At 48.1% G+C, this 14,549-nt stretch overlaps 1 protein-coding gene across 1 annotated transcript; it reads left to right on the top strand.

The window, feature by feature from the left end:
• SIRPB2 (signal regulatory protein beta 2) lies at nt 1–11,730 on the top strand. The gene is made up of 5 exons (XM_026503175.4): nt 1–189; nt 6,072–6,437; nt 7,541–7,882; nt 8,419–8,484; nt 9,513–11,730. The coding sequence occupies exons 1-5, from the start codon at nt 117–119 to the stop codon at nt 9,656–9,658; spliced, it is 993 nt and encodes a 330-aa protein (XP_026358960.2). The 5' UTR covers nt 1–116; the 3' UTR covers nt 9,659–11,730.
• Nucleotides 11,731–14,549: the final 2,819 nt, after the last annotated feature.

The raw sequence follows: 14,549 nt of genomic DNA, 5'->3' as shown, positions 1-14,549 counted from the left end.
GTTACCAGAAGCAGAAACAGCCTTGCCCACGGGCCCCATTTCAATCTCCAACACCCACCAGATTGAAGAACGGCGGCCAGTCTTGGGAACCGCAGGAGGCACGTGTGCCCCTTGCAATGATGGCCCCTACACACCTGGCCCACTCACCTCCGTGCTCCTGGCCGCTGGTGCTGTTCCTGGTCCTCTTTGGTGAGTGGAATCTGGGACAGAACAGGACCTGGCTGGTCCCAGAGAGGGGCACCAGGTGCTCTGGCAGGCCGGTGGGGGGGCGGGGCTTGACCCCGCCAAGAAGGAATGGGAGTGGGTAGCTGAGAGATCCCAGCAGAGTGCAGATCCAGGGCCCCAGGAAGCAGAACTTCCTGGGAGTCAGCCCAGTGAGGTGAAGCTCCCAGGCTCTGGGCGCTCGCTGGCTGGGCTCTGGCTCGGACACCCATGCGCCCATGTCATACGCCACTTTGCTATCCTCTTCTGCAAACAGGGCTGCTAATGGGGTGCTGTGAGTAGTAAGTATAGAAATGATGAGGCTCAGCCCGGGATCAGTGACATAGTTTGCAAAATGTAAATGTAAGTTCAAATGTAAACACAGGTTCAAAAAGTGTTGAGAACTTTCTAATAGCAACAGCAGAGCATCAGCACGAGTGTGGGGCCCTTCCAAACACGGGGCCCTGTGTGACCACACAAACTGAGCACCCATGAGCCAGCACGGGCTCAGCCTCAGAAATCTGGGCTCAGACCTCACCGCTGATTGCTTTAAGTTACATCTCTCCGAGCCTCAGTTTCCCCCTCCATGAAATGGGGCTAATCATGGGACCCACCCCACGACTTCGTTTGGAGGATCCAACTCGATAATACCTCTAAGTTAGTACCTGGCACAATGTTAAGATTTAGTAACTGTTGGCTGTTATTATCATACGCTCATGTCCTCTAAGTCAGGATCAGGCTGATTTAGCTCCTGAGTCCTCGGGCTCCTGGGTCCAGCCCAGCCTCCGAGCCCAGAACCCTCTGATCCAGCAGGCAAGATGCTTGCTCTCAGTAGGCTCACTCCATCTCCTGTCCATCTGGGCCCCTGTCCCAGTCCCTGCTAAGACCCAGATCCTATTCATCTCACCTTGGGTCCTCCAAGACGGTCACCCCTGGAGAGGCCCTGGTGGGCTCAGATCTGGGGCCAGACCTGGCTGCTCCCTCACCCTCCAGCTGTAATTTGGGGCACCACTTCGCTTCTCTGAGCTGGTTTTCCCCACTGTAAAATGTGAATTGTAATTCCTAGATACTCATTCCACAAATACCTCTGAGAATCCACTACATGTTAGGAACTAGGCTAGAAAGTCAGATGTCTAAACTACCCAGAATCAAATATTTTTGAAAAATACGGGTTTTATACCAGGCTTCCAAAAGGGAACCCTTCACCACCGACTGTGAAAGGCTGGTTGAAAATAGGTAGGAAGGAATCCCAGAGCTGTGGATAGTGAGCTGCTCCAGCCCTGCAGACACGTACCCAGGACATCTCCCAAAGTCCATGCAATGACATGGAAGGAGAACCAAGAAGGCGATAGCAGGAAGAGGTGAAGGGCATGGGCCTTCTTTCATTGAGGTACAATGAACATATAACGAATAACACATATTTAACATGTTTACTTTGATAAGTTTTTTGGGCGTTGGATATTACTTCCCTCCCGTGAACTCATCACCAAAATCAATGTATCGAACATAACTAACACCAACAAAAGTGTCCTTGTGATTCATCCTTGCCACTTCTCCTCTTCCCCAGGCAACCGCTCCTCTGTTTTCTGTCATTATAGATTGGTTTGCCTTTCCTGAAACTTTTTACAAGATCATGCAGTATGTACTCCTTTTTGTCCAACTTTTTCTCCTCAGCGTAATTATTTCAAGCTTCGTTCATGTTGTTGCACATATCAAGAGTTCATGCGCGTCTTTTTACTTCTACCCTCTGTATGGATAAGCCGCAGCTTTGTTTTTCCATTCACTGGTTGACAAACCTTTGGCTGGTGTGCAGTCCAGGACTGTCACAAATAAAGCATTTATAGACATTCACGTACAAGTCTTTGTATGGACTTATGCTTTCGTTTCTCTTGGGAAAATACCTAAGAAGAAAATGAGTGGATCATATGATAGATGTGTATTTAACTTTTAAGACACTTCTAAACTGTTTTCCAAGGAGGTTGGACCTTTTTGCATTCTCATCTGCCAAGTATGAAGATGATATTTCCTCTACATGCTCGCCAACACTTGGCATGCCAATCTTTTTCATTTTAGTCACTGTTACAGGTGTCTAGAAATAGCTCATTGTGGTTTTATCTGTCAAGTCTGTACTGGTGTCACCTCTCTCATTCCTGAGTAGTAATCTGAGTCTGTCTCTCTCTCCCTCTCTCTCTTTTTCTTCAGTATGGCTATAGGTTTATCAATGATCAAAGATCAATAATGATCTTCTTAAAGATTTCATTCTTCTTGACTTTATTGTTTTCTGGTTTTTACTTTGTTGATTTTCACTCAGATATTTGTGGTTTCCTTTCTTCTACTTACTTTGAGTTTAATTTGCTCTTCTTTGTTTGTTCTTCCTTTTTTTATTTTTTATTTATTTATTTTTTTTAAGAGACAAAGAGAGCACGAGCAGTGGTGGAGGGATGGAGCGAGAGGGACAGAGAGAATCCCAAGCAGGCCCCACAATGAGAGCAGAGTCTGACACAGGGCTCGACCCTGGGACCCTGAGATCACAACCCAGGCCCAAATCAAGAGTTGGACGCCCAACCAAATGAGCCAACTAGTTGCCCCTTCCTATTTCTTAAGGTAGTAACTAAGGTCATTCATTTAAGTCCTCTCTTCTTTCCTAACATAGTCATTTAATGCTATAAATTTTCCTACGTGTCCCACAAATTTTAATGTTGTGTTTTTGTTTTTATTTGGATCAAAATACTTCCTAATTTCCCTTTCATTTTTGCCTTTAATTCATGTGTTTTTCGAAAGCATGTTATTCAGCTGGTAAGTATCTCAGGGTTTCCTAGGCATCTGTCTGTTATTGATTCTAATTTAATACCACGGGGGTCAAAGATTATGCTTGAATTCTTCTTAACTTATTGAGACTATTTTTATGACTCAGAATATGCTCTATCTTGGCAAATGTTCTTTGTGCACTGGAAAAGAACTGTGTATCCTGCTATTTGGGGGGTCATAGAATTCTATAAATGTCAATTAGGCTAAGTTAGTTGATAGTGCTTTTCAAGTCTTCTGTATTCTTTCTGACTTTCTGCCTACACATTTTATCAACTATGAAAAAAAGGATATTGAAATCTCAAAGCATAACTGTAGATTTGTCTGTTTCCCCCTGCCATTCTACTGGGTTTTGCTTCATATATTTTGAAGACCTGTTATCTGGTGCACAAATGTTTGGGATTTGTATGTCTTCTTGATTAATTTGCTCCTTTATCACTATGAAGTAACATTCTTTCTTCCTAGAGATCTTCTTTGTTCTGAAATCTGCTTTACTTGATATTAATATAGCCACTCTGGCTTTCTTTGGATTTGTGTTCGTAACCCTCTTCTTCCTTTTAACATAGGTGCACCTTTAATATTTAAAGTGCTTTCTTGGGGCGCCTGGGTGGCACAGCGGTTAAGCGCCTGCCTTCGGCTCAGGGCGTGATCCTGGCGTTATGGGATTGAGCCCCACATCAGGCTCTTCCGCTATGAGCCTGCTTCTTCCTCTCCCACTCCCCCTGCTTGTGTTCCCTCTCTCGCTGGCTGTCTCTGTCTCTGTCGAATGAATAAATAAAATCTTTAAAAATAAATAAATAAATAAATAAATAAATAAATAAATAAATAAAGTGCTTTCTTGTAGGCAACAGGTAGTCAGGTCTTACTTTTTTATCCAATCCAACAATGTCTGATTTTTACATGGGGTTAGACCATTTACATTCAAAGTGACTTTTTATAGGATTAGGTTAAGTTCTTATTACCTTCCTATTTGTCCTACTTGTTCTTTGTTCCTTTTTTTCTCTTTTTCTGTCTTCTTTTGGTTATCGAATATTTTTATAATGTTATTTTGTCTCCTTCATTGGCTTATTTGCTATAACTCTTCATTTTGTTGTTTAGTGGTTGCTTTAAGGTTTATAGTATACATCTGTAATTTATCACCATCTACCTTTAAATGACACCATACCCTTTAACATACAATATAGGAAACTTTCAAAGGTATCCTGTCTTTCCCCCACTCCCAATCTTTATTCTGTTGTTGTCAGAACTTTCCTTAAACATGTGTGAAAGCCTCACAATAGAATGGTATTTGCTGTTATCATTTCAGGGCTTTGCTGTTCAGATTTGCTAGATGGGACCAGAGCACTTCTCTCTGAGTGCTCTTGCCTGTGTGTTCTACCCATTGCTCTGTCAATCATGAGGTTTCCCAGTTTGGTCGGTGGTAACAGCCACTATTCTCAGCTCTGTGCTGAGTGGAGGGCATCTTTCAGGGCATGTGTGCGAGGTGCAAGGAAACTACCTGAGGCCAGGGAACAAAGCACCAGAAAGGATTAGAGAGAACAGCTCTAACTGGCTCACATCATGGTGTTTGAGGGTGGACGCTGCTAAAGTTCTCAGAACTAAGGACACCAAGGACAAAAGCAATCCCTAGGACTGAACATGAGGTATCCCTCAGTCCCAACTGTGAGGTGATTCTTAGAGAGGCTACTAGCACATGCCTAGCCAAGGACAGGAGGAAAAGGAATTTAAAATTCCATGTCCCCTCCCCAGATCCTCTGAGAAGGGAACGTCTATCTCACCTCCCTACTCCCCCACCTCCCTTGCAACTGAGATACACCATGATATCCTGCAAACTTACGTCTTGGAGTGAGATGGAGTCATCCACCAGGCCTGATGGTCCCATACACCAGGGGAAAGTCGGGGCACAAAGCTGATGACTTATGTTGAGCAGAACCTTAAGTCTACCTAATCTGAGTCCAAATCCTGGTCATGATGCCAACTGAATATATGGTCCCCCTCACGTTTCTTCCTCTTTCAGTTTTCTCATCTGAAAAATGGATGTAACAACAATACCTACCTCAGGGAGTTCTTGAGGGGAGCACCTGAGATGATGTTCATAACCCAGGTGTGAAAGAACTTGCATGGGAGGCCTCAACCCTCTTTCTCGATGCCCATTTTGAGGCTAACCTCAGCAGTTCAATCCCCAAAATAGACCCGCTTCCCAACACACCAATGAGCATTGCAGTTTGGCGAAGAATTCACACTAGACACCTAAAAATAATATAATATTATATGTCAACTTTACTTCAAATTTAAAAATGTTTTTAAAGTTATACAACTGTATATGGTACATAAAATTTCTGGTATTTACTGTATGTAAATAATGCCTCAATAACATAGTTTTTTTTTTAAAAAAGAATTCACGGGGGGCACTTGGCTGACTCAGTTGGTACAGCATGTGACTCTTGATCTCAGGGTTGTGAGTTCAAGCCCCATGTTGGGCATAGAGATCACTTTTAAAAATTTTTTTTTAATTTTATAAACAATTCACAGGAAGCAGGGAGGATGTTTACCCTAAACACCATAGCACACACACTTTGGGTGATACATTTGAGGGCTGAGAGCAGGGGCTCCAGAAACAGATTGTCACATTCTTATTGGATGAGGTCTTAGTTTGGGTGGCCACAACAAAGTGCCAAAGACTGGTGGTTTAAACAACAGAAATGTATTTTCTCTTACTTCTGGAGGCTAGAAGTCTAGGTGAAGGTATCAGCGGGGTTGGTTTCTTCTGAGGCCTCTCTCCTTGGCTTGCAGATGGTCGTCTTCTCCCTGTGCCTCCACGTGGGCCTCTTAAATGCCCTCTATTATTTGTAAGTTCTCCATCCAATAGTTCTGTTCTGCCTCTCCAGCCAACTTCCCCATCTTTTGCACTTCCCTCCCCCAACAACGTCCCTCCAATGTCCTGAGCCGGCTGTTTGAACAAGCCAATTGTTCTTGGCCGGCTAATGACTAGATTGGGTCAAGCTCGCCTCTGAGGGCTCCAGGTCCTTCCTGCTCAGCACAAAGCCTTTCCTCCTCTGTCGTAGGAGCCTCTGAGCCAAGCAATGGGACTGAGTGGCAGGTGCTACAGCCCGAGGGCCCCATGCGGGTGGCAGAAGGTAACACGCTCCTACTGCAATGTACGGTGGACGGCTCCTGCACGGATGACATGATGAAATGGGTCAAGGTGAGCCACCAGCACCAGCAGGAGATTTATAACTTCAAACACGGCTACTTTCCTGGGGTGACGCCAATGATCCAGGGGACACGGGAGCCGCTTAATTGTGACTACTCCATCTATATCCACAATGTCACCAGCAAGCATGCTGGAACCTACCACTGTGTGGGATTTAGTGACTTGAGTGAGAAATCAGAAAAGACACTGGAGAAGGGCACCTCCGTGCTTGTGAAGGGTGAGTATCAGGCCCTGTGGGGCTTAGCGCTTGTCTCCGATCTGTGTCCCTGCGGCAGCCGCCTTTACCCACAGCTGTGCTGGGCACATAAATCCCAATGGCACACAAAATAAGTATGTCTCACTCACACATGCACAGGCAGCTGGAGTGGTTCTGCCCCACGTGCCTCGTCCCAGGGCCATATCTTATTGCAGCTACCCAGAGTACATCTGTGTTGTGGAGACGGCAGAAGCGAAGAGGACAAGTCCCAATGCCCCCTAGCACATTTCTAGCTTCTAGTCACATAATGCCCGCTAACACCCCGATTGGCTAAAGCAAGTCATGTGGCTAAGCTCAAAGTCGAGACACTGTGATGTGTACCCTCCCCCCACAAGGCCATGGCAAGAGTAGGGGTGTACCATACTACGAGGAGAGTCAAGAAGGAGGGCTGATAATTTCATCTACCGCACTCCCCACGTCATCAGTCATGCTATCTGTAAGTCCGGGGGCAGTACTCAAATCCTGGGTCTACCATTCAATAAGAGCAGAGCGTGTTCTTAAATCGGTCCCTTCAGTTCTATATGGTTCAAGTGCTTACCTTGTAGAGTAAGTGACATAATTCCTACTTTGTGGGTCGGGTGATGAAATAGAAGAATGGATGTTTGTGGAACCCCCCTGTAGACTGCTGACAGGCAAAATATCTGCAGCAGGTGGCTGGGGGCAGGGGGAAGGGTTCATTTTCACTTGACACAAGCATGTCTGAAAGGCTTCTTGGGCTCCTTCCAAGCTGTGACAGGGGCCTTCTCTTGGTCCTACAGTCCTCTGGGTTTCCAACCGCAGAGGGATTTTCTGGGTCATCTCCACCACCAGACTGAGAACTTCCTCCCAGCAGGACATCTGTGTGTCTTGCTGAGCTCCGTTTTTCCCATCCTAACATCAACACATAGTAGGTCCTGAGAACTTCTCTACTGAGTGAATCAACTTGAGAGTAATGCGGGGATGCAGAGGGAGTTGCTGAGTAGAGAAACCAGGGAAGAGGGGAGGGAGGGAAGATATGAGGGAGGTCATGAGCGAACAGTGGAGGAAGAAACGGAATCCAACAAGGCCCCTCTCTTTGGCTTCAGGAGCCGGGGACCCAGAGCCAGACCTCTGGATCATCCAGCCCCAGGAGCTGGTATTGGCAACCACCGGAGACACTGTATTTCTGAACTGCACAGTGCTTGGAGATGGTCCCCCAGGACCCATCAGGTGGTTTCGGGGGGCTGGTCCAAGCCGGGAAGCCATTTACAACTTTGAAGGCATCTCCCAACCCAACGTGACAGCTGTCCAGGCCTCCAGCAGGGATTTTAGCATTCTTCTGCAAGACGCCTCTGCCGAGCGCACAGGCACCTACTACTGTGTCAAGTTTCAGAGGAAATTCAACAGACAGTACCTGTCCGGACCAGGCACCAGGCTGAGAGTAAGAGGTGAGACAGGTGGTCTAGGAGGCCTTGGGGGTGAGGGGGAGGCAGTCCACAAGGAACTTTCCATCCTGTCCCAAATAAGCCAGCTGTCCTCAGCCTCCAGCCTTTCCACAAGCCATTCCCTATGCCTGGAATTCTTTCTCCTTCCCTCTGGAGAACTCCTACTCATTCTTCAAGGCCCAGCACAAATAGTTCCTCCTCTGTGAAACCTTCTGTTTCTCCCAGGCAGAGTTAATTTCTCCCCATTTTGGGCTCCACAAAACTTTGTAAAGGCCAACAGTGATTTAACAGCATCTGTTGAGTGTCTGTTTACTACTTTACACTGTACCAGGTGCTTCGGTTACTGCAATGAATCAGACATTGTCCCTACCCCAAAGATGTCCCACAGGTCTACCTAGTCCCTCACAGTTGCAGGGTTTGACTTCTAGCCCCCAACCCAGGCAGACTCATCTCGATGACCCCAGGTCCTAGCACAGGGGCTCGGGAAGTGGCAGGACAGAAAGAAAAGGGGAATGTGAGACTGTCTCTCTTCCTTGCAGCAAACCCCACTTCTCCCCAAGAGACAGAATTCACCAGTGAACATGTAGACAGGATACTTCCATCAGGTGAGTGTACCTACCTCCTGTGAAGGTAACCAGTCCCCACAGACAAGGGCGGCCACACATGTCTTGGCCGTGGGAAGGGAGCAAGTCCTGACTTCTAGGGCCATCACCTGCCACCAAGAAAGTCCCCAGGACTTCATCTCAACTGCAGAACCAGGAAGCCAGAGAACCACGTTGAAGCTCAATCAAAGAAAGGACTCTCTAACAGCCAGTGCTGACAGTTCAGTGGGCAGTCTTGCTTGAGAGAGAGTGAGCTCCCTGTGAGCCAATGCAAGGATACAATGTGAAACTATCCGTCACAGAGCTGGAGAACATGGCTTTGTCACCAGGCGTCCTGGATTGAGCCGCTTTCTAACTGTGTGATTGTGGGCAGGTTGCTTTGCTCCTTAAATGGCTATTGTCCTGCTCTGTGAACAGTGGGGAGAAGGGATAAGAATCGGAAAGCCTACGTCACGAGGTCGTATATAGATCTGATGAGATTTACACATGCCAAGTGCCCAGAAGCGTGCATGTCACATCACCTCTTAACACTCAGGGGCGCTTGGGACTGGGGTGGGGTTGGGGGTGAGACTTGGGGTAGCAGCCCCAGATACTCCCTGTTGCTCAGCCCTGTTCCTGCCATTCTTGGGAGCCACCTGGTCCCATCACTTCTCTGACATATATGTCCCTGAGCAAATCATATCCTACCTTGCAAGTTAAGTTTAAGGACTATATTAGGCAATTAGGAAGTGCTTAGCTCCAGGTCTGGGGCAGAGGAGCTGAGCAGCCAATAACTGAACACAGTTTTCTATTACTGTCAGAGGTCAGGAATGCTGCCAAGATGAGTACACGTACAGGTAGGATATTGGGCAAAGCCTCTTCAGGCCCAGGACAGAGGGAGGGGAGGTCTGAGATCTCCTTTCTCAATGTAGAAAGAATGTGGCCCCAGAGGTTTACAGCAGCTGGGCCAGACTTCCCTGTGGGGGCACTGAGGTCTGGACTGTTGGGGGATCACCCAGGGTCCATCCTGAGCTCTCCCCTGTGTCCTCCAGACCTCCTGTCTGTGTTCACACTTGTGGTCCTGGGGCTGAAGACAACGACCTTGGCTGCACTCCTGCTGGCCCTGGCTGCCTGCCAGAGGAGGTTTCGGCAAGAAGACGTCAAGACCCCAGGCCCAGCAGGACTGGGCCCACTTTAGCATGGGGCAAGGGTGAGGGGTCAGCCCCAGAGTGGGTCCTCTAAGTCAGAGAGAGGCCAGCGCTCCCCAACCATTTCTCTGACTCCGATCTCAACCTCCAGATGTTCCCCAGGCTTCGTGGATCCCCATACCTGGTTTCCACTCACCTGGTTAAGTTCCCCACTGGGCAGTGACCGGGCTCCCTTCTGGTGTGCCGTGTGTGCCTCCCTTCACAGCCCATGCAGGCCCCCCTGGTCCTTGACGGCTTTGCCCGGCTGTCTTCTCAGGGCCCTGGTTCCTGTTACAGCCCCATCTGGAGTGGCTGCTCCCTTCCTCCCCTCTCCACATTTTCTCATCCTTCAAGATCCAACTCAGAGTCCTTTCTGGAAGGTTTTCCTAAGCATCTCTGAGCTTGCAGAGCCAGACTGCCCAGGCCCCTCCCTTTACATCCTTCTCTCCCCGTTTCCTGCCTTCTTTCCTTCCCCACTATGGCTGGCTCAGATGGCTGTAATAGTTAAACGCAGGTTTGGCAACTTCAACGGAGGTCTTAAATCACAGTGGCTTAAGCCAGAAGAAAACTGATTTGTCTAGTAATAATCAGGCATAAGCAGGCCAGGCAATAGGGAACTCCTTGGTACTAAGACCTGGGATTCCTTGATATTGCTGCTACCAGATCCACATCCCGGGCAGCAATACGAGGGAAGAAGGCAGTGAAGGAGAGTATGACCCTCCCCTTCAAGGGCACAGCTGAGAACTTGCCCACATCACCGCTAATAGCCTGGAATATGGTCACATGGTCACAGCTAGCTGCAAGGAAGCCTGGGAAATGTAGTCTTTATTCTGGCAGCGGTGTGCCCAGCTGTAATTTTTCACTAAAAAAACCAGAGGGCAAATGTCATTAGATAACCAGTAATGTGTACATCCGTGGCATAGAGGCAGCTGCTTCCTTGCTCTGTGTGACACTTGAGTTCAATTCCCAGCTGACACAACACCTCTTTGTACCACCACCTCCACTAGGGAGTATAATCCAGAGCAGTAGTTCTCCAAAAGAGGAGGTTTTTTCCCCAGTGTACATTTGGCAATGTCTAGAGACACTTTTGGTTGTCACAATTTGGGGGTTGTCACAACTTGGGGGTTGTCACAACTGGCTATCACCGTCTAGTGCGTGGAGGTCAGGGATGCCGGTAAACACCCTATAAGGCACAGGGCAGTGCCCACAGCAAAGAGTTGTCTGGTCCGAAGCATCAGTAGTGCTGGGGAGGAGAAGCCCGAGGTAGGGGAAAGTGTGACACGCCTGCCTTGCAATCCCGAAGCCCCCACTCCCTTCCGGTGTGCCCTTAGTGACTAATCAGTCGCTTCACCTCTTGGACCCTCATGAATAATAATGCGGACACAGATCATAACGTGGACTTCTCTGCATTGTCAAAGAACGAATTCGGTTCATTTACTGAGGGCTTCGTATGTGCTGTGTGTGCCGTACACTCAGTACCTGCGAGCTCCTGTTTTTGTTTTCCACGTGAACGTTTAATAGCACCTACTCTGTGGGGAAGTGCATTTGCCTGGCTGTTTTTCATTATGACAACAGAAACACAGCTTGCCAAACCTAAGCCAAAGGGGACCTTAGTATAGTCTGAGAATTGCATAAATCACTGAATAGCCAGACATCAGAATAATAGCCCCGTGCCAGAAGATATCCACGTCCTAATCTCTGGAACTTGTGACTACGACCTCACATGGCAAAAAGGACTTGGCAGCTGTAATTAAAGATCTTGAGACGGGAGTTTATCCTGGATTATCCAGGTGGGCCCTGAATGCAATCACGAGTGTTCTGATGAAGGAGACAGAGGGAGATTTGACACCGAGGATAAGGCAGCAACGTGACCACAGAGGCTGAGATGGGAGTGATGTGGCCACAAGTTAAAGCGCGCCGGGAGCATGCAGAAACTGGAGGAAACCATGACAGCTTCTCCCCCAGAGCCTCCCTCCCCCAGAGGGAGCAGGGCCCACTGACACCTTGTCTCCTGCGCAGTGATGCTGATTTCAAACTTCTGGCCTTCAGAATGATGAGACAATAAATTTCTGTTGTTCTAAAGCACTCCGTTTTGTGGTCATTTTTCACAGCAGCCCCAGGAAATGAACAGCAGGAAGGAAGCATGGAACCGGGCCTCTGCAAGAACTTCTCTGTCCCCCCCTCAACCTCCTGGACTTGCTGGGCCCTGCGGGATACGGTCCCTGCAAACCACCGCCCTCCCCAATCGCATCTCCCAACACCACCCCCTAAACTGACTCCACCCCAACACCGAGCCAGGTACTAATCAGTGTGCAGAGAATTAAAGAGAAAAGTCTGTTCTCTCAGAGCATACCTACTACTGTGGGAAGACAGACAATGAGCAAGTAAATGTAGATAAGCAACATGTCACATGGTGGTGAGTGCTAAGGAATAATACAGGCGGGGGGCAGGGAGCGGGGATAGGGAGGTGTGCCAGAGCAAGGGAGAGGACATACATTTTATTTAGGGTGGTCAGAAGGGTCCTTACAGGTAAAGTGACATTTGAGCAGAGACCTGAAGGGAGGGAGTAGAGAGACTCGTAGATATCGGGGGAGGGGGGGAGCATAATAGACATATGGAACAGCAAGTGCAAAGGCCCTGAGGCAGGAGTGTGGTTGACATGGCACAGGAAGCATAAGCACCAAGCAGGTGCTTGGAACATGTTAGACCCCTGTAACATCTGAGAGGGTGTAGAGGGTAGAGGTAAAAGCAACAGTCTTGGGAATCTACTCAGATTCAAATTCCAGTTCTCCTATTCATGTCTTGGGTGAGTTCTCTCAGAGTGTCTTGGTTTCCTTATCCATAAACTAGTAATGACATTAGCATCTCCCTTCATAGGTCGTTTTGTAGTTGAAATGCATGGGTGCTTGTAAGGCATTAACTGTATCAGGCCCAGTGGATGTGCGGGGGGGAGCAGTCTCCAAAAGAGGTGGAGAGGGTGCCGGCAAATAAAACAAACCATGGGTAACTCAGGGCCCTTGGTGGGCACTCAGGACAACCTGCTGGTGACAGATTGAAAGAGTGAGAAAGGAACTGCAGTCAGAGCTGCTCGGTCCAATCCCTCCCCTGCTTTGAGGCCTGGAGCCCTGCACAGGCAAGATGCCCGACCAAAGACAGAGAAGGGGGGTAAGCCCCAGGCCAGAGCTCCCACCACAGGCTCATCCTGCTTGAGCCTCAGGATCTGGACCTCTGGAGGTTAGTGGCTGTACTCCAGGTCTCCCTAAATCAGAGTGTCTGTTTCTTCCCCCCCTAGTCTTCTGTTTTCTCCTTTCCTGCTCCTCTTCTTTCTCTCCTTCCTTCCCCACTGATGGTTCTTGGCCTCTCCTCTGTCTTCCCCAGAAAACCCCTATCAAACCTGCCCAGGCCTGGCCTCCATGGCACCCCCCAATGAGAGAGATGGGTCTGTTTACATTGCTCTCCTCGGGCCTCCAGGGGCCCCCACTTGCTCCTGCAGAGAAGGCCCAGAGCTAGAGGAAGAGGAGGGAGAGACAGAAGTTTCCTGCATCTTGCCACCCTGAGGATGGCAGCCTTGAGGGTTCTGTGCTGCAGTGGGTCAAGAGGGGGTGCCAGGCCTGGTCAAGGATACCCCACTACCACCCATAAGAAACACACACATAGCCCAGAGTGCATCTCTGGTTCACTGGCCTGGGAGTGGGGCAGTGGGGGGGGGGGGGCCGGGGGGTGCCAGACCTAGTCAAGCATGGTGTTACACATTTCTAAACCATCTAGATGGTGCTATATAATGGCACTTGACTCCACACATCAGTCCCAACCTTGCTTTTTTGGCTCAACATTCGAGATTTATCCAGGTTGGTTATCTGTAGCTCTAATTCCTGCGTCTTCACGGCTATACGGTATTCCAGTGTAGCAATACATTACCTTTGTGGTCCTCTTGATGTAAGAGACCTGAGTTGTTCCAGTCTCACTATCGCCCACAGAAATGATGTCGTTGCGTCTCCTGGTGTGCGTATGCCAGCACTTACGTGGGGTGAACACCCACAAGTAGAGCTGGCAGGGGATCTAGGTTTCGTGTTTCTTCAACTCCACTGGGTTTGCCAAGTTGTATTCCAATGGCTTTGAGCACCACAAAGGAAGGTCCCTCCACCCACACGTCCTTCCAGGGCCTCACACAGCTGCAAACTGGCTTTTAATAACCTGAACTTCGACCCTAACTCATTTGACATATAAACTTATTTTTTTTGCACAGTTTTAAAGATACACCAAATTTCCCAGGAATGCAACTACCATGTCACTCAAGGGAAGACTGAACTTTGTGTTGTTCAAAACTTTATTAAGGTGTTTTTTTTCCTTACCATTTTGGAAAATTATGTCACCCACAGCGACACACTTTCAATATTTTAATCACGCATAAAACAGCCCTGTACAGGGGTGCCTGGGTGGTTCAGTCAGTTAAGTGTCTGAATCTTGATCTCAGCTCTGGTCTTGATCTTGGCTCAGGTCTTAATCTCAGGGTTTGTGAGTTCAAGTCCCACGTTGGGCTCCAAGCTGGACATGGAGCCTACTTAAAAACAAACAAACAAACAAAAAAACAGCCCTGTACATAGAAGCAAGTCCCTAACTGGCTTATTTTGTCTACTATATTTACCCCTGAGAATTGAAACATGGATCATTTTATTCCAAATTATTTCTCCTTTATTTCTCCAGTTAGGGCATGATGCCGATTTTTTCAACATGTGTAGGTCAGTTTTATTATCTCTGAATGCCATTTAAGGCAGTAAAAGGGTGACAAATTTTTTTTTTTTTTTTTTTTTTTTTTATGAAAAAGGGGGTGTGGATCTGAGAAGGCTGTGAATACTGGGCTGGCCCAACTCCCATCCCCCACCTTGCTTAAAAGCAGTCCCT

This window comes from Ursus arctos, unplaced genomic scaffold (assembly GCF_023065955.2).
Source record: "Ursus arctos isolate Adak ecotype North America unplaced genomic scaffold, UrsArc2.0 scaffold_16, whole genome shotgun sequence".
NCBI classification, from domain to species: domain Eukaryota; kingdom Metazoa; phylum Chordata; class Mammalia; order Carnivora; family Ursidae; genus Ursus; species Ursus arctos.
This window is presented reverse-complemented; position numbering and strand designations above follow the sequence as displayed.